At 38.5% G+C, this 20,071-nt stretch overlaps 1 protein-coding gene across 1 annotated transcript; it reads left to right on the top strand.

Moving 5' to 3' along the window:
• Nucleotides 1-5,465: 5,465 nt before the first annotated feature.
• On the top strand, nt 5,466-15,218 carry ttc1 (tetratricopeptide repeat domain 1). The gene is made up of 8 exons (XM_063011572.1): nt 5,466-5,541; nt 6,753-7,286; nt 7,382-7,442; nt 8,502-8,614; nt 9,317-9,353; nt 11,332-11,480; nt 11,935-11,989; nt 14,001-15,218. The coding sequence occupies exons 2-8, from the start codon at nt 6,777-6,779 to the stop codon at nt 14,132-14,134; spliced, it is 1,059 nt and encodes a 352-aa protein (XP_062867642.1). The 5' UTR covers nt 5,466-5,541; nt 6,753-6,776; the 3' UTR covers nt 14,135-15,218.
• The last annotated feature ends 4,853 nt before the right edge of the window (nt 15,219-20,071 follow it).

The raw sequence follows: 20,071 nt of genomic DNA, 5'->3' as shown, positions 1-20,071 counted from the left end.
AAAGGGTTTTATTTTTTCACGTAGAGCAGCAAGCTGTTTTTAGAGCCTTTCTTGAATGATCAGAGGTGAACTTCAGCGCACAGAGGGTGTTCATAATAACATTTATTTTATTTATTTTCTTGCTATTTTATTAAGGTCGAGATGAATCTGGTGCCACTGGGAAAAACTAGGCACGAGGCGGGAATAGAGTACACAACATACAGTATATAAATTTACACCCATAGGCAGTCCAAAATTATTATTTAAATGATTATATTATTGACAAATGATATAAGCTGTTTTGAAGGTAAAGCTCTGATCCGGCTTTTATTAGTTTTTTTTATATAATGTATTGTTTGTATGTATTGAGTTTCTATAGTTTTGTCCATCACTTGTACTTTATAACTTTGTACCCTTTCACATACACTGATGAGCCAAAACATTAGGACCACCTGTCTCAAAAGGTAAGCTGTCTGTAACTTTCTGTTCACTGTTTTGTGATATCTGGTACCAGGACATCACCCTGGTACTGCACCCTGGTACAGTTTCTTCTCCATGTAAACAACGCACATATGTGTGGTCCTAATGTTTTGGCTCATCAGTATAAATTTTTTTTACATCTAGTATTTTGGCCATGTAACCGATTAACTTCTTTTGACATTTCAACCTTTGAATGGCCTGATTTACTTGAAATGACTTTTTGTTCTGTTGTTGAGCCAACTTTAAATGTAAATGGAACGTGTGGTATCAACATGAAAGCTTTTGTAAACTCAGTAGTGCATGAAGTCATGATGGAAATACACAGAGCCACAGAACCACTAAGCAGCCAGCTGTTCAGTAGTAAAATTGTGGATGGTGAATACAAACAATCTGTACATGGTTCATTTGAAATGAATGTACAAAGCCTTGAATAAAAGCTACTTTACTGCATCAAAAAACAGTGATCTTCTAATTTCCTACTTATATCCCACCTGTAGATATTTACGTTGTTTAAGTATCTTACTGCTGTAAATGTAAAGCTTTTGAAAACAATGTGTTTATTAAATTTATTGTGTAATCATCTACAGTCCAGGCTGGAAAACATAGGAACATTATTTAATAACAATAGAAATTCCGTGTACAGCCACAATGTGTTGTTTGTCTGTCGTTTCACCTGTCTCACATAAACAGCCTGCTTCAGGCCATTCCACATCTTCTTAGTTAAGTAGGAGGTGCACTCTTAATGCTGGATTTCTTCAAAGGTGTTTAATTGGGTTTCTTCACATCAAACTCATTAAACATTTACATTTACATGTAAATTTACAATAAACACTGTCCAATTGGACCCTGATTTGTTCCCAGGATCATGGACCTGCTGGCCTTCCTCTACTGTTGCCACTATTTTACAAGAATATACTTTATTTCTTATTATTAAAGTTTTGTCCACAAACTTTTGCCCATATAGAAAAGCACAGAAACGACGGTTTGTACCGTATGGTCACAGCCCATGTACATCAACACAACCAGGAGTGCTAATCTTACTGCTCATCAATAAAGCAGTGTCTTCTTAGTGTTTTAAAGAAGAAGAAGGATATCTCCATTGTTTGGTCCTTGTAAAGACTGCTCAGCTTTGAACAACATTAAGACTAAATTAAAAAATTGTTATGACAATACAGTCTTTGCTTCTGGGGGATGTGCTGAGGTTAGAATGTGTCAGCCCTTAATTTTTTCATCTGGTATGGGAAGTTTCACCATGTATTTTGAGCTGCCCACTCTGTTCTGAAGAAATGAAAAAGTAAATGTACGTAGACTAGTAGCAATGCATTCATTTTAGGGAACATTCTGTGATTAAGAAAAATCAAAAAGAATGAGTCTATCAATAGTTAATCAGTTAGTGTTACCTGGACAAAAGCTCCCTGGATGAACACACATGCATTTTACATTTACAACAATGCTTTAATTTTTCCTGCGACTCCCGCTGACAGTGGATCTACAATGGAGAAATAAGAAATGACCAGAATGGGTAAAAACACCAAGAAAGTAAATAAATAAATAAAGTCTAATGCCTTATCATTACCAACGTTAGTGGACTTCAATTTCTTTGAAAAAGAAAGTTGCTGAGTGTAGCCGTTCTGTTGCTCTGTACACTTTGTTTCCAGCCTGTACAGTATTTATCAATCAAACAGGACCCAATAGGAAACTCACTGGCAGGATATTATTTGTGTAGTGGAGCATTCTCTGCATTGCATTAACACTATCGTGGTAATGACAAGGTTGTGTGTGCTGTACAAGTGTAGCAGCTGAAGCAGTGTTAGTGTCAGTGTTGGGAAGGGAACTGTACTTCTACTTCTACACATTCTACCATTTCATTACCATGATTTTGGTCGACCACCCAAATATCAACTGCACTGAGGGTCTTATGGGGAGCCCTTTCAACTTACAAATGGGGTGTGGGGTGAATAAGCATACAGGGCACCAGATGTGGTATAGTCTGTAATTATATACAAAGTTGATCTGTTTGGTGGGTGTAGTTTATACAATAAACAATGACCGTACGTACAAGATAAGTGTACCCAATAAAATGATTGATAAATATAAACTGTATCGCTCAGGTGGCGCAGCGGTAAAAAGAGACGCGCTGCAAACAGGGCTGGATTCTGAGAATGTGGTATCGAATCCAGCCTTGCTTTACCGGTTCGAAGCTGAGTGGCTATATGAGCAACGATTGGCCGGTTGCTCATGTGGGGGGGTGGGACAAAGAACCGGATGTGGGTCTCTCTCTGTCAGAATGCGATTGCGTTCTCTGCCGGCTGATTGGAGGCGCTTACACAGAGATGGGAGAGGGTGCCCTTAGGGTGTGTCTCTCCGCATGCAACGCTGGGTGGCGCCAAACTCGTCAATGTGTGGGTGGCAAAGATGCATCTGGCTGCTGCTCGTGTTTCGGAGGGGATATGGGTTAGCTTCAATCACCTCCGTCAGGGCAGGGTTCGGCATAGACAGAGAGGAAGCACGATGCTAATTGAACAATTGGGTGTGCTAAAAGGGGAGAAAAAGGGGTAAAAAAAAAAATATATATATATATACAGTGTATCACAAAAGTGAGTACACCCCTCACATTTCTGCAAATATTTCATTATATCTTTTCATGGTACAACACTATAGACATGAAACTTGTATATAACTTAGAGTAGTCAGTGTACAGCTTGTATAGCAGTGTAGATTTACTGTCTTCTGAAAATAACTCAACACACAGCCATTAATGTCTAAATAGCTGGCAACATAAGTGAGTACACCACACAGTGAACATGTCCAAATTGTGCCCAAATGTGTCGTTGTCCCTCCCTGGTGTCATGTGTCAAGGTCCCAGGTGTAAATGGGGAGCAGGGCTGTTAAATTTGGTGTTTTGGGTACAATTCTCTCATACTGGGCACTGGATATTCAACATGGCACCTCATGGCAAAGAACTCTCTGAGGATGTGAGAAATAGAATTGTTGCTCTCCACAAAGATGGCCTGGGCTATAAGAAGATTGCTAACACCCTGAAACTGAGCTACAGCATGGTGGCCAAGGTCATACAGCGGTTTTCCAGGACAGGTTCCACTCGGAACAGGCTTCGCCAGGGTCGACCAAAGAAGTTGAGTCCACGTGTTCGGCGTCATATCCAGAGGTTGGCTTTAAAAAATAGACACATGAGTGCTGCCAGCATTGCTGCAGAGGTTGAAGACGTGGGAGGTCAGCCTGTCAGTGCTCAGACCATACGCCGCACACTGCATCAACTGCATGGTCGTCATCCCAGAAGGAAGCTGACGCACAAGAAAGCCAGCAAACAGTTTGCTGAAGACAAGCAGTCCAAGAACATGGATTACTGGAATGCCCTGTGGTCTGACGAGACAAGATAAACTTGTTTGGCTCAGATGGTGTCCAGCATGTGTGGCGGCGCCCTGGTGAGAAGTACCAAGACAACTGTATCTTGCCTACAGTCAAGCATGGTGGTGGTAGCATCATGGTCTTGGGCTGCATGAGTGTTGCTGGCACTGGGGAGCTGCGGTTCATTGAGGGAAACATGAATTCCAACATGTACTGTGACATTCTGAAACAGAGCATGATCCCCTCCTTTCGAAAACTGGGCCTCATGGCAGTTTTCCAACAGGATAACGACCCCAAACACAACCTCCAAGATGACAACTGCCTTGCTGAGGAAGCTGAAGGTAAAGGTGATGGACTAAACCCAATTGAGCACCTGTGGCGCATCCTCAAGTGGAAGGTGGAGGAGTTCAAGGTGTCTAACATCCACCAGCTCCGTGATGTCATCATGGAGGAGTGGAAGAGGATTCCAGTAGCAACCTGTGCAGCTCTGGTGAATTCCATGCCCAGGAGGGTTAAGGCAGTGCTGGATAATAATGGTGGTCACACAAAATATTGACACTTTGGGCACAATTTGGACATGTTCACTGTGGGGTGTACTCACTTATGTTGCCAGCCATTTAGACATTAATGGCTGTGTGTTGAGTTATTTTCAGAAGACAGTAAATCTACACTGCTATACAAGTTGTACACTGACTACTCTAAGTTATATCCAAGTTTCATGTCTATAGTGTTGTCCCATGAAAAGATATAATGAAATATTTGCAGAAATGTGAGGGGTGTACTCACTTTTGTGATACACTGTATATATAAACTGTATGCAGACTTTTGACCATACCGTGCATATGTTCATAAATAATAGATTGCAATAGATTTGTGTTTTCATAATTCACTGACAAAAGAAAAATAGCTGCAGACATCCTTAAAACCAAGAATGTTATATACAATGCAACTGGTAGAAAGTGGAAACATTTATCTAAAATATTTAAAAAATATATATTTTCATTGATCCATTGTCTGTTTTACCACCACTTAATCTTATTCAGGGTTGCGGTGGGTCCAATTCACTGGGCGAAAGGTAAGAAAGGTAAGAAAGATCCCAGACAGGGCGACAGTCCATTAAAGGGCAAACACACACACACACACAACTCAACTCAACTCAACTCAAAAGAAGCTTTATTGGCATGACAAATAAGGACATTCGTATTGCCAAAGCTCAGTTCCTGAGAAATAATAAAAATAACAATAAGAACAAATATATACAAAACTATAAAATATAAACAAAAATATTAAATAGAATAAAATAATAATATAAACAGTGCAAATAATAACAATAAAAACAATAATAAACGTTTGTTGTGTCCGTGTGTGTGTATGTTTGTGTGTATGTGTATATGAGACTTGGTCACCCACTGTCCCTCACCTGGTGGCAGGTGTGTGTATAGAGTGCTGCACTCACACTCACTCTCCAGTTAACCTGACTGTATGGCTTTGGACTGTGAGACACAGAGAGAACATACTTCACACACTGCGCCGCCCTAATATATATATATTAAAGTGTATAAAACAGGAGCTGTAGTCGCGTTAATCTGAAATCGGACTTCATATCCCACAATGCACTACACTCATGCGTCACGAGGGCTCGCGCATACACAGGAAGAAGTAGCATGTCTTACAGAAAGCAGCTCTGAGCTGTAACGAGTTCGCGTTTAATAACAGGTGAGCATTAATATATATCAGTTTTTGCATATTTTAAAGTACTGTTTCAAAACTTCATAGTTAATTTAGTTAATTATAAAATTCAGGCACGTTTGCAGTAGAAAATCACGCGGAATGGGGCGAAACAAGCATGCTAGCGAGCTAGCTATGAGACAGCAACTCAAGAGTTCTTTATTTATATTGTTTCTCATTTTAATATAATCGGAATGTATATGTAACGTTATACTAATATATTATTTGTAAGTGTTGGTAAAACGTTGAATTTGTTAAGCTATCGTTTGAATTACCATTATACTATTATATTCTGAAAATATAAATAATTAATATAGTGCTTTGAATTATGACGTCACGCCCTGGCTGGCCGCTGTATGCCCTGCAACATTTGATTGTCTAAAAGTATGTGGACACCCTGTAACAAAACCATGGATTGAAAACCCATGGTTTTGAAGTGTGACTGTGGGAATTTGTGCACATTCACTAAACTGAATTGATGTTCCAGTTTGTCTCAGGTTTGTTCTGAAGAAACTCCACCTATCAAACCCTAAAAGCCTTTAGAGAACTGGCTTTAACAGAAAACAGAAACAGTCTTGCTAGAACTAGAAAGGGTCACTTAGCTGGAAGTAAATGTCATTTTATATCATTTTTAATACTTCTGTCAGCAATGGGTGTGACTGAACTTTCTAATATAATAAGATTATGAGAGCATTTGGCCATATAGTGTACTTAACAGACATTTAAAAAAAAAAGCTGAAAGCATTTGGTGTCCCTATTATAAAATTCATGTTTGTAAATGAATATAGTCCAAATGGAGCAATCAGTGGACAGATGTGTTTAGTTTCATTTTACAGACTGTCCAAAACTAACATGAGCAACAGAGTGTACAGATCTACAGTGTACTTTAATACTTTTATTTATCTGCATGCTATTTTCTCTTTACATTTTCATGTTAAATAAGCATGAACTTTCCCATGTTTAGTTTGAATTTGTTAAAATGACAAAAATTGTAGTAGGTTGTTGTGTGTTTGTCTTTCATTATTGTTTGGAATGTCCACATGAATGCAGCCTGAAGGGTTTGGTTTCTGGCCTGCCAGAATACATTGTACTGTACTGAATATTTTATGTTTGTGGTTTTGTAATACAATGTATATGTTGATAAAGGTCAGACTGATAAGTATGTATCATTGACAGTTAATTTTTTAAAACATGTCCAGGGAGAATAAAAGTCAGAGCTGCTGATGGAAAGCAAAGCTGAGTCACTCCTGGCAGCAATGACAGATTCTTTAAAGGTCTTGGACACCGGCGGACATCCAGATGGCTCGACCATGATGAAACAGCAGGAGGACCAGTTCTACGACTGCGAGGAATCACTTCAAACAGAGACAAAGTCGCTGGCAGAACAGACATCCATAAATCCCACAAAGACGTCACATAGTATAAATCCAGATCAGGAGGCAGGAGAGAGACAGCACACAGAATTAACTACGGAATATCCAAAGCATCCAGTGGACACAGAAAAACCAGATGTGGATAAAGATTCAAGTGGAGAAAGCAGTGATGAAGTGCACCAAGAGCCACTAATGGACAATAGTGTGCCAGAAGATGATGAGTATGAAAGTGTGATGAGGGAGGAGGAAAAAAGGACTGACTTTGATTCAGAAATAAAGGAAGAATCAGCAGAGACCGCTGAGTTTGATGATGAGTACCTGCGAGAAGCAGAGAAGAACCTAACAGAGGAAGAGAAAGAGGTGAGCATGTTTTACACAGACTGGTCTCATTGTGAACAAATGGAAATGTCATTTTTGAATCTCTTTTGCTAATTGTTTGTTTTTTGTCTGTGTAGAGCAGAAGAGCAGAGAGTATGGTACTAAAGGAGAAGGGAAATGCACAGTTCAAGAATCAGGGTAAGAGAGAAGTTTTTTTCCTACTTATTTACTCTTTGCAGGAAGCAAGAGCAGCTTTAACGGGAGGCAAAACTGGGTAGTGCTGTAGAAACCACAAGTGAGACCAGTTTAAATTATATTTGATACTGGATTGGAGCCCTGTCTAGATTATACCTATCCTGCACCCAGTAAAGTACTTCACTGATCAGAACTCCGATCAGAAATCATGGCTGTGTAGAGTCAGAGACTAGAGCTGTTTTCAGCTTGACGTTGAAATGTTTGCAATCCCAACAACACTGCTGCACCAGACGCATACCAGCACAACACTACAGTGCTATGGGTGGTCCACCTCCCAAACATTACTGCATAGGGGTCCCTTGCAGTTAATAAATGGGGAATATAAGGTGAAAGTATACAGAGCAACACATTGGCTACATTCATCATTGCAAAGTTCACCTGTATAGTAGTTGCAGCTTATGCATGTATCACCAAATAGGTGTACCACATGAAGTGTGTAGTGAGTGTATTTGACTGCACTGAAAACTAAATCTGTATCACATGAACACTTTGTTCACAAAAAAAAAACAATATTATACAATATATAAACTGCCCAAATCCAGTTTTACAGAGCTTGTGAAGACATATTCAAGAAGACTTGCAGCTGTAATTGGGGCTCTCACCAAGTGTTTCATAAAGGTTTTTTTTTTAATTGTTAAACAAAACTGTGAAAACTTTGGCTGATTAAGTGTTGATGGTTGTGTGTTGGGTAAAAATGAGAAATGCATTCATCCAAATCCAATTCATAACACCGAGTGCCAAAAAATAAATTAAGGGTCCACATACTTTCTGACTCCACTGTTATTTTAGGCACACATGCAAATGTGTTGTGATATTTTTTGCTTTTACCCTGTACCTTCCCAACCTGATTTTATCCTTTAGATCTCTATTTTAATATGATTCACTTTTGATAATACATGACTCATGACTGATTTATTGGTTTGATTTAATCAGCATCTCTGTGTAGAATCTGATCTGACCTCACAGACGCATGTACTGTATCTGTTTTTTTTTCCCCCCCAGAGTATTCAGAAGCGTATCAATCCTACACTGATGCGCTGCAGATCTGTCCTGTGTGTTACAGCAAAGAGAGGTCCATCCTCTTCTCCAACCGAGCTGCAGCAAGAATGCATCTGGTACAGTCTCACTGATCATCACAGTGTCTAATGAAATCTTCGACACATCTTTTTTTTCCTGATGTTTGCTTGACTTGCCTGAAAATATTCAATGATTGTTACATGCATACTAACAGTCCAATTTAAACCCCAATATTTCATTATTTACTTGGTTATACAAACTGCATTAACCAAAAACTTCATTTAGCATTGAAAATAAAAAAGCGTTTTGAAACAATTTAACCTAGAATGCAATACATGAGAGGTACTAAAGTCAAAAACCTACAGAAAGATTAAAGACCAGGGGTAACCACAGTAACCACAGGCAATTCTGTAACTACAGCTATTGTTTATTGTCAGGGTTGTGTGGAAATACACTGCAAGGTACCATGCAATGGGAAAGGGGCATAAATGTTGCTGTAGCTCACATTATACCTGGTAGAACAGTATTACTAAGTTCAGGTGTATGAAGTCAGTTATATAAAATGTATTAAACCTCTAACTCTGTGGCAACAGTTTGAGGGAGGCACCTTTTAGTTTTTGTGTATATGTTCAAAGTTAGGAGCAGTATACGAACTATTGATAAAGCATGTTACGTTTTGCTAATCTGTGCACCCAGCTTTAAAAAAAGAAATAAAAGCCATTTGGGTGAAATGATAAATGCTTATTTTACATAATTTATGTTCCAATGTTTATTTTTCTGTTTTGTGGTTTCTCATTTAGGATCAGAAACCGGAAGCTATCACTGACTGCTCTAAAGGTGAGACCAGCTATTTTTACTACTTGTTGCTTTTCAGCGTAAATATACCTAATTTTACTGCTGTTTGAAAACATAACCTACAGATTCTTCTACAAAGAATGTACAGACTTCAATTTTGTCAGAGAACAAAAAGTCTGGCTCTGAGAGACACAGTAGCACGCTCTGAAAAGCAAATGCTGGAGGTCTGATACATGTTGATAGAAGGACCTACATATGTACATAGTATACAGTGTATCACAAAAGTGAGTACACCCCTCACATTTCTGCAAATATTTCATTATATCTTTTCATGGGACAACACTATAGACATGAAACTTGGATATAACTTAGAGTAGTCAGTGTACAGCTTGTATAGCAGTGAAGATTTACTGTCTTCTGAAAATAACTCAACACACAGCCATTAATGTTTAAATAGCTGGCAACATAAGTGAGTACACCCTACAGTGAACATGTCCAAATTGTGCCCAAATGTGTCGTTGTCCCTCCCTGGTGTCATGTGTCAAGGTCCCAGGTGTAAATGGGGAGCAGGGCTGTTAAATTTGGTGTTTTGGGTACAATTCTCTCATACTGGCCACTGGATATTCAACATGGCACCTCATGGCAAAGAACTCTCTGAGGATGTGAGAAATAGAATTGTTGCTCTCCACAAAGATGGCCTGGGCTATAAGAAGATTGCTAACACCCTGAAACTGAGCTACAGCATGGTGGCCAAGGTCATACATCGGTTTTCCAGGACAGGTTCCACTCGGAACAGGCTTCGCCAGGGTCAACCAAAGAAGTTGAGTCCACGTGTTCGGCGTCATATCCAGAGATTGGCTTTAAAAAATAGACACATGAGTGCTGCCAGCATTGCTGCAGAGGTTGAAGACGTGGGAGGTCAGCCTGTCAGTGCTCAGACCATACGCCGCACACTGCATCAACTCGGTCTGCATGGTCGTCATCCCAGAAGGAAGCTGACGCACAAGAAAGCCCGCAAACAGTTTGCTGAAGACAAACAGTCCAAGAACATGGATTACGGGAATGCCCTGTGGTCTGACGAGACCAAGATAAACTTGTTTGGCTCAGATGGTGTCCAGCATTTGTGGCGGCGCCCTGGTGAGAAGTACCAAGACAACTGTATCTTGCCTACAGTCAAGCATGGTTGTGGTAGCATCATGGTCTTGGGCTGCATGAGTGTTGCTGGCACTGGGGAGCTGCAGTTCATTGAGGGAAACATGAATTCCAACATGTACTGTGACATTCTGAAACAGAGCATGATCCCCTCCCTTCGAAAACTGGGCCTCATGGCAGTTTTCCAACAGGATAACGACCCCAAACACAACCTCCAAGATGACAACTGCCTTGCTGAGGAAGCTGAAGGTAAAGGTGATGGACTAAACCCAATTGAGCACCTGTGGCGCATCCTCAAGTGGAAGGTGGAGGAGTTCAAGGTGTCTAACATCCACCAGCTCCGTGATGTCATCATGGAGGAGTGGAAGAGGATTCCAGTAGCAACCTGTGCAGCTCTGGTGAATTCCATGCCCAGGAGGGTTAAGGCAGTGCTGGATAATAATGGTAATCACACAAAATATTGACACTTTGGGCACAATTTGGACATGTTCACTGTGGGGTGTACTCACTTATGTTGCCAGCTATTTAGACATTAATGGCTGTGTGTTGAGCTATTTTCAGAAGACAGTAAATCTACACTGCTATACAAGCTGTACACTGACTACTCTAAGTTATATCCAAGTTTCATGTCTATAGTGTTGTCCCATGAAAAGATATAATGAAATATTTGCAGAAATGTGAGGGGTGTACTCACTTTTGTGATACACTGTATATACATACATTCTGGTGTTTTTTTATTAAGATTCAGATCCAAGGCCCGGTTTATTTATTTATTTTAGACATTCTGCGAAAAACGATTGAAATTTAGCAGTGCCTAGTCTTTTGTTTTAAAGATGCTTGTTAAATCTGTACTGTATCTCTCTTGCAGCCATAGAGCTGAACCCAGACTATGTGCGTGCTATTCTCCGGAGAGCTGAGCTGTATGAGAAAACAGACAAGCTAGATGAAGCTCTGGAGGACTACAAGAATGTGCTAGAGAAGGAACCAGGCAACCCAACAGCAAGAGAGGCATGCTTTGTGAGTGATTTTGCTCCCTCTCAACATGGAACTTGATGTATTTATTATGTTTATGTTTGTTTTTAACTGATTGAAGTCTGTTAAAAATATCTGTTTTATATCATGGTAAAATCGATGTTTTTACACTCCATTCATTTGTTTTTGAGCTATCTGTTTGGTTTGGCTTCATGTAGTGCTTCTCTGATTTGCCAGAGAATGGTCAAGGTACAGGACTATTGATCAGAAGCTCAGTAGTACCAGCCCCACCACTGCTAAGCTTGCAGTTGCTTGCATCATGTTCAGTCACAATTGTAAGCTCTTTGAAATGCTTTAAATGGAAATTTGTGTACAAGGTAGGTGTGCCCAATAAAATAGACGCTATATATCTGTGTGGACCATACAGGGCAGGGTTTTGGTATCAGAATCAGGACTGTCATGCCCTGTCATTCTTTTATTTTTTCCTCCTGTTTTGCAGAGATTACCTCAGCAGATTCAGGAACGAAATGAGAAGCTGAAAGAAGAGATGCTTGGTAAGTTTATATGATTTTTGTGGCATGTGTTTTGAATGTTGAAAAGTACTGGGCTTTTTTTCTGTCTCTTCTCTGGTGGCAAAAAATATTTTATGTTTATGTTTTCTTGTTTTTCCTCAGCTTTGTGCATCTAATCTGTGAGCTCATGGTTAGGCTGCCATTACATGCTGCTGTTTCTAGAATACAGCACTTTAAACAGACAAATAACTACATTATTAAAGCTCCAGATCCGGAGAGCACAAAAGCAAACTGGTCATGAAATATTTTATACCCAGCACACTCGTAAATACTCGTTTTAAATATTGACACTTCATATATCCATAGTCCTACATTATGAGGCCAAAAGTTTGTGAGCACAAAAGCAAAAGAACAAAAGCATGTTGGACATCCTATTTCAAAACTTCACTTCTGTGAAGATTTCCACAAGAATTTGGAGCATGTCTGTGGGAATTTTTAGCCATTCAGTCACTACAGCACTTGTGAGGTCAGACACTGTAATTGGATTAGAAGGCCTGGCTTACAGTTGATGTCCCAGTTCATTTTAAGTGGTCAGTGGCATACTCTTGGCCATACAGTATATGTTTATTTGCTGTGGGTAGCTCATAGAATGACCAACAAATGTATGTAAAGCAGGTGTACCATCACATTATATAAACAGACACTTAAAGTAGATTGGCAGCTTTAATGGACACTTCTAAAAAAATTGTTTTAACATCAGCTAATTAAATCTAAGCTCTTTAAAGTTTTTAATTATCTGAGAACACCAAAGAATTAGGATCATGATTAAAGTCTAATTGATTTTTGCAGCACTAATATCAGCTATGAACACCCCTTTTTGCTGCTTTATTAATTATTAGTTCAGTTGTCCAACAGGAGACTGAAGAGGGTTCTAAAGAAGAGTCTCTATGATTCAACATCAGCTCAACAAAACAGTCATTTCAGATTATTTTTGCAGAAACAGTTTCAGTCCACAAAACTTTATAACACCAGGAAGATCCTGTCAGCAGTACTGATTGTTACACCCAGTTAACTCTGCTGTAGATACTTTTATGACTGTCTAAAGAAAGTAATTTTATTTGGCCATAAGAGTTGACATTTGCCTTTGGGCTTTTATTTTATTAAACATTTGTGCCAAAGCGTGTTACACAGAGACAGTCGGGTATGGATTTCTTAATGCAAAGTTCTACAGAACCTCGCTTGTGACATCCTGTATAAATAAAAATAATTCCTGGCAGTGACGAGATATGCAAGAATGATAAACCCTGGTTTGGGTTAAATCTGGAGCATAATCTTATATAAAGCTGGGCTTACCTTTTTTGGCCTCTCATACTTAAATCCCCCAAGAGAAAATATCTGGTTCTGTATGCTTTATGTTAGCTGTGTCCAAAATAAAAGGCTCTTGTTACCACACCTTACCTTGCTAAGTCACAGTTACAACTCAGTAATCTCATTCCCATGCCTTACTAAGTAGTGACCTCGCTTTATGGTCTCGTTCTCCTGCCGTACGTAAGTCATGGCATGGAGTTATTTTTATTTATGAGGTATGTCACCAGTGGGGATCTGTGGGGAGCTCAAACAGGGGTGTTATCTTTTAATATTGATCAGGGTGCAGTCATATTTTCTGGTCAGAAATACATAATGTATAATGTAAGTTCAAAACAGTCAGCTACTCCATATGGCCAAATGTACAGTATGTGGGCACCCCTCCTAATTATTAGTTTTAGGTGTTTTACCTGCATTTGTTACCTATCGTAAGTCTATAAACTCTATAATACTGCGCATGGTTTAAAATGAGACAAACTGAAGGTTTGGTATCCACATATTTTTGGCTTCTCTACCACGTTCTCTACTACGTTCTTCTCTACCCAGCAAGTTACTAATAGATGTATAAAGTAAACCTGTATGTGTGAAATGAATGATTGCTTCATAATTGTGTTTAACTAAGCTGCAGTGTGTCATGATGAATTTCTGACACGAATTTGGTAATTGCTTTCTATTTTTATTGTCTCAGGTAAACTGAAGGACTTGGGCAACATGGTCTTGCGTCCTTTTGGCCTCTCCACAGCCAACTTCCAGGTTAATCAGGATGAAAACACAGGATCCTACTCTATTAACTTTGTTCAGAAGCCTAACAACAACAGATAGCACGAAGTCTGACAGTGCTCATACAGCTAACATCACAATGCTGCTTTTCCACTGCACAATACCACATGTTGTGATTACAGGTCCATGTACCCCAACAAGCCAAATGACTTGTACTGTTCAGTTATTATTTTTCTCTTTTCTGGGTATCGAGAGTAACAAACAAGGATAGCAGATTGAGAAAGAAACAGCGCAGAGCATTTCCAAAACACCACTTAAGTCATGTCATGCTGTCCTGTAGAAAAGTCATGCCAGTTCTGTCAGCCAAAGTTTGTTCCTCTTTCTAAATGTTATTTTTGTGGTGACATTAGAAAAACAATAATGCTGGTTTGAAATAGGGTTTGTTTTCATTTGTGAACCCTGCATGAAATACGTCTCACACTTGATACCAAATCGCATATTTATTATATTATTACACATACTACTTAGAGTATAATATATTACGCATCATGTTAAATTTACTACACTAACCCACTACCGCTGAGAATCAGGTTCGGTGCTATTGGATTGCTATGGTTTGTAGTCCTGTCCAGCATATTCCTGCCTTTTGCTCAGTGTATCCTGGTGGAGCCGGACCCACTGCGACCCTGACTAGGATACAGCAACTGATGAGATGTGGTGATTTCTAAGTTAATGAGAATTTTAGTTTCAACTCCTTATAATTTTTTGTCTTTTTTATTATTTTACACTAAACATTTTATTCTGAATTATTGACTGCCAAATTTGGTTTTCTTTGATCGTTTGATACCTTTTTGATACAGAGCGTCTGTATTACAACTGATAATAGCCTAAAACGCTAGTTCAGTGCCAGGACTAGAGACTTGGACTTAAGATATTTTCTATTCATTAAAGTATTATATCTTGAATGCATGTGATATTGACTGACACAACACAGACCATCTTAGTTACTGTGAATTTGACTAAATCAGTTGATTATTAGTCAATATTCATAACTTGGGTAAAGAGGTTATATTAGAATGTTTAAAAATGGGATTAGGACATTCCAGGATACTTTAGATTAATAGCACGACCCAAACGTACTGAACTGTCTGGTGGAAAAGCAGCATTAAAGACTTGTACAACAGTGGCATCATCTTCATTCATTTTTATTAATAAACTCTAGTGGAGTGTAAAACTGCATAACAGTAGTTTACGTGAAGATGAGAAATGTGGCTTTTCCTCAAAATTACAATAGGGAAAATGTAACTTGTGGCTTTAACTGTGGCATGGTGGTTGGTGCAAGATGGGCTGGTTTACGTATCTCAGTAACTTCTGATCCCTTGAGTTTACACACAGAATTCTACACACACATAAGTCAGAAGAGAAGGGCAAGACTGGTTCAAGCTGACAGGAATCGCTATGTTAATTTAAAAAAGATTTTTAGCTCGCGTCGCATGTTAAACCTTGAAACGACTGAGCCTCAAGCAGGCAACTACACTCCTGTCGGGTTCCACTCCTGTCAGCCAAAAAAAGAAAACTCAGGCTACAGTAAGCACAAACACGCCAACACTAAACAGTTCAACATTGCCCGGTCTAAAAAATATTGATTTTCAAAAAATGGAGTCTAAATAATTGTGTCCTTACGAAGGTATTTTAAACAATTTAAATCTTTCCAACCTTTAATCAACATACGTGCATTATTACCATCTTTTATCATCTGTAGTAAACTATAATATAAAATGTTATTTTTGAGCCTTCTGTCTCAGTATAAGCCTTGTTATTTAATAACGCTACAAGTTTTAATTTATACCATTAGATTTATCAAGTTTAAAGCTATGAAAGCTTTAAACTCACCTAAAATTAGTAATAGAAAGACAAAACAAAAAGCTCAGCTTTCATTTTTTACTAATGTTTTTGAAGGGTTAATTGAAAACAAAATCTCTGCAACGTTCCACACACGTTCTCGCCAACTAATTCACAATCTCAATTCAATTTATGCTGTATGTATTAAGTATATGTAGATTAACACATTTTTTTACAACATTTATTTTTCTGCATTTGCCCAAGTGCCCAATGGTTTCGCAGAAGCCGAACCCACCACCAGGATAAATCGGTGGTAAAACATGATAATGAAATAAACAATTATGTATAATTAAGGGTCTTGATTGTAATAAAGAGCTTACAAACATTCTACAGCGAGAATCTGTGTGTGTTGGAGAGTTTTATTCAGTCTGCTCACCTTAGGTGACCATGAGGCAGTAAAGAAAGCTTGTGGTTTTCAGGGACAAACAGGAAATTCAGAGAAACTGCAATGTAAAAGGGCCTGAGAGACACTGGCTGACATCAGATATCATGGGTGAAGGTAAGATGGATTGGCACAGTTTATTAGAAACTACAAACTGTTGTGTGCTTTAAAGATTTATGGTAAATGTCTGACTTGGATTGAGGAGGGATTGACTAAAAGTATTGATTGCAATTTATCATGACAGCTGCATGTTTTTTACAGAGATAACCTACTAACATAACAATGATTAATATATATGATTTTTGCATTAAGCACAGGGCTTTTTAACCACGGCTTATACAGTGGTGTTCAAAAAAATTGCAGTCCAACACCATTAACCTGATAAATCACTGTTTTTAGTAGAAATGCTATTTCTACATAGCAAACAATTTACTTGATAGTGTAGTAGAGTAATGAAAACAAAACAAACCCAACAATTAGGACATGCATGCCACTCATTCTGAGTAATTGAAGCATTGATTGAAAGGGGCTTGTTCAAAATAATAGCAGTGAGGAGTTCAATTGGTGAAATCATTCATTCTGCAGAAGAACGTGTGTCAAATTTGGCCCTTATTTAATTTAGGAGGGTGGCAAATGTTGCACAGCTTGGTAATAGCGCGTTTCCTTCTGAAATACTGGGTAAAATGGGTTGTTCCAGACATTGTTCTGATGAACAGCGTACTTTGATTAAAAAGTTGATAGTAGAGGGAAAAACATACAGAGAAGTGCAGCAAATTATTGGTTGCTCAGCTAAAATGATCTCAAATGCCTTGAAGTGACAACCAACACCTGAAAGACGCAGAAGGAAGCGTGGAACTACTGTTCGAATGGATACTTAGCCAATGATCACCTCCAGAAAGATCAAGGAACATCTGAAGTTATCAGTGAGTACAGAAGATGATTAAGTGAAGCCAATTTACCAGCAAGAACTCCTGCAAAGTCCCGTTGTTAAGAAAAAGACAAGTCCTGAATGGGTTAACATTTGCCAAGAACACATTTACTGGTCCAAAGAGAAACGGCTCAACATTTTGTGGACTGGTGAAAGCAAAATTGTTCTTTTTGGGTCTAGTGGCTGTAGACAGTATGTCAGACGACCATCGAGGACTGAATTCAAGCCAAAGTTCACTGTGAAGACAGTAAAGCATGGTGGTACAAAATGTTCGAAGAAGAAAATTCCTTAAAATGGGTGTTTCAACATGACAATGACCCAAAACATCTTGGTTACAGACAAACAAGATTGAGGTAATAGAGTGACCAGCCCAATCCCCTGACTTCAATCCCATAGAGAACTTGTGGGCTGATATCTGAAGCGCGTTTTTTTGAGGCAAAACCCAAAAATGCAGAAGAACTGTGGAATGTCGTCTAATCATCCTGGTCTGGATACCTGTTCAGAGGTGCCAGAAGTTGATAAACTCCATGCAACACAGATCTCAGAAACAATTGTTTTGCCACTAAATATAATTTTTTTGAGTTTTTAATGAAAAATGCTGGCACTGCTATTTTTTTGAACAGCCTAATATTCATTTTTCTTAACTTTCTGTAAAGGATGAACACAAACTGGCAACATTTTGTTAATGTTTTGATTTAGAATTGAAGGTGTAGTATTTTCAGTGCATTTGCATTTATGGAAATAAAAGTTATTATGATGATTTTGTGCTTTATTCACTTTTTTTAAATCACTGCTATTTTTTTGAACACTACTGTATTTTGAATAGAGACAAAACAGTTTTGGAACGATTTTACCATAATTGATATAAAAGGCTTAGAGCTTTTGCTTTTCAGTACTTTGCATTAAGATTATCATTCATGAATATGTCTCCAGTTTTTCTCCTCTGTGAAGGTTCAACATTTTCAACAAAAGGAACACAAAGTTGTGGAGAAACACTGGTTTATTCATCACTTCAGCACAGTAATACCAGTTCACTGTAGCTGAACTGTAAAGCATAGCACATGCAGCATGAATTCACCTTCCCATAAAATACTTCCCTTCTTTCTGATTTCTTCATTTTTGTATCAGACAGACAAAACACACTTACAAAGCTGCAACACTGTGTGTATTCACACCACACGAAACAGGAATAGTCATATCAGATCTGTGCCAGTCAGTATTGCAGATGTCCTTCCTCAAACATGCTGGGACTGTGAACGCACCAAGAGGGAAAATCCTGTTTTGAAGAGTATTCAGCATGACGGATTAAGCAGGAAGTGGACAGTCTTTATTTCAGTTATATAAATATATAATTACACTTAAATAAAAATTGTTTCCCTATTACACCTGGTACTTTCTGTGTGGACAGCTCCTCCCATTCCACTAGCTCTTGTCCAATGGCAGTGTCCTGTAACTGACCAATCAGCATCCCTTCAATGTTGCTGCACTGAAAGAGAGCAAACAACAGAGCAGGTCAGAGCTTCATCTTAGAAACAAGAACCACCACTGCTGCACTTTCCATCAGCTACATTTAAATACAATCAGAGCTTCTGTCCTCATAAACCGTTGCTATAAAATGATATAAATCATGAATGAAAACACATATATAGTATACACTACCTGGCCAAAAGTATGTGGACATCCTGTGTATAACTGAGTTTAAGAGGTTCAGCAACATCTATTACTAACAGGTGTTTAAAATTGATTATGTTAATAAATATACGCTTTGCATGTTTGATGAATTCAGTGTGAAGGAAACCTAATGACCTGGTACAGATCCCTTACCAAAACACAATTGAGATGAATAGAAAATGAGCATTGGCCAATTTTAGACCTGTTTGTATTGTATATTATATTTGAGATGCTTTCTCTTGCCTAGTGGGTAGAGCTCTGGGCTACCAGTAGGAATATATATATAATAACAAATTAATGCGTTCCATCTGTGCCTAGATTAAGACCTGCTTTACCATCTTGCTTCTTTATTGTCTGTAGAATATAAATTGTCTTTTAGGAGCATGTGGTTATTTAGCTAGACTTCTTTGGCTTAATCTCAAAAATCTATATCATGCACAAATTACCCAAATGGTTTTCTCTTACTCTAAATACTCACATCATGAGGTACACTAAGTCTTAATTTAATGCCTGCAACACATTTTAGTAAAGTTCATAAAACTTTGCACAGGTGATGCCATCATAATTGGGTTTAGTAGGAACAGTAACTGAAAGGCTCAGTCATTTATGAGCTAAGGATAGGTCAAGGTCAAGAAAAAACGTAAACAATAAGCCAATAATTGAGGAAAAACATCTTTCAACGCATGATTGCAAGGAATTTAGGGAATGTAACACATACAACCCATAACCCATAATCTATCACCCTTACCCCCTCAGACAGCATTGCATTAAAAACTAACATACCTCTTTAAAGTAGAACCACATGGGCTTAGAAAAAATTATTCAGACGCACAACCCTCCATGCTGCAAACATGACAAGCAACATTATTGTGAAAGACGTTCTTTTTTGTTTTACTGGCTCATTGTTCTGATCAGTCTTAATTATCATGTGCACGGTTTAGATTCTCATCTGTGCTGTTTTGTAAGCGGAGGAGTTTTACATGGTGGAACTGTCAATTCAGCTCTTTTAATGTCATCAAGCATCTGCTGGCTTCTCTTCTACCTTATCAACATTCTGAGAGAACACTTAAGATTTTGTGTGGTGGACCTGTACCAGGAACATTTCAGGTTGCATGAACTTTCTGTTTGTCAGGTACAAACCAACTGCACTGACAGC

This window comes from Trichomycterus rosablanca, chromosome 16 (genome assembly GCF_030014385.1).
Source record: "Trichomycterus rosablanca isolate fTriRos1 chromosome 16, fTriRos1.hap1, whole genome shotgun sequence".
Lineage (NCBI taxonomy): Eukaryota > Metazoa > Chordata > Actinopteri > Siluriformes > Trichomycteridae > Trichomycterus > Trichomycterus rosablanca.
This window is presented reverse-complemented; position numbering and strand designations above follow the sequence as displayed.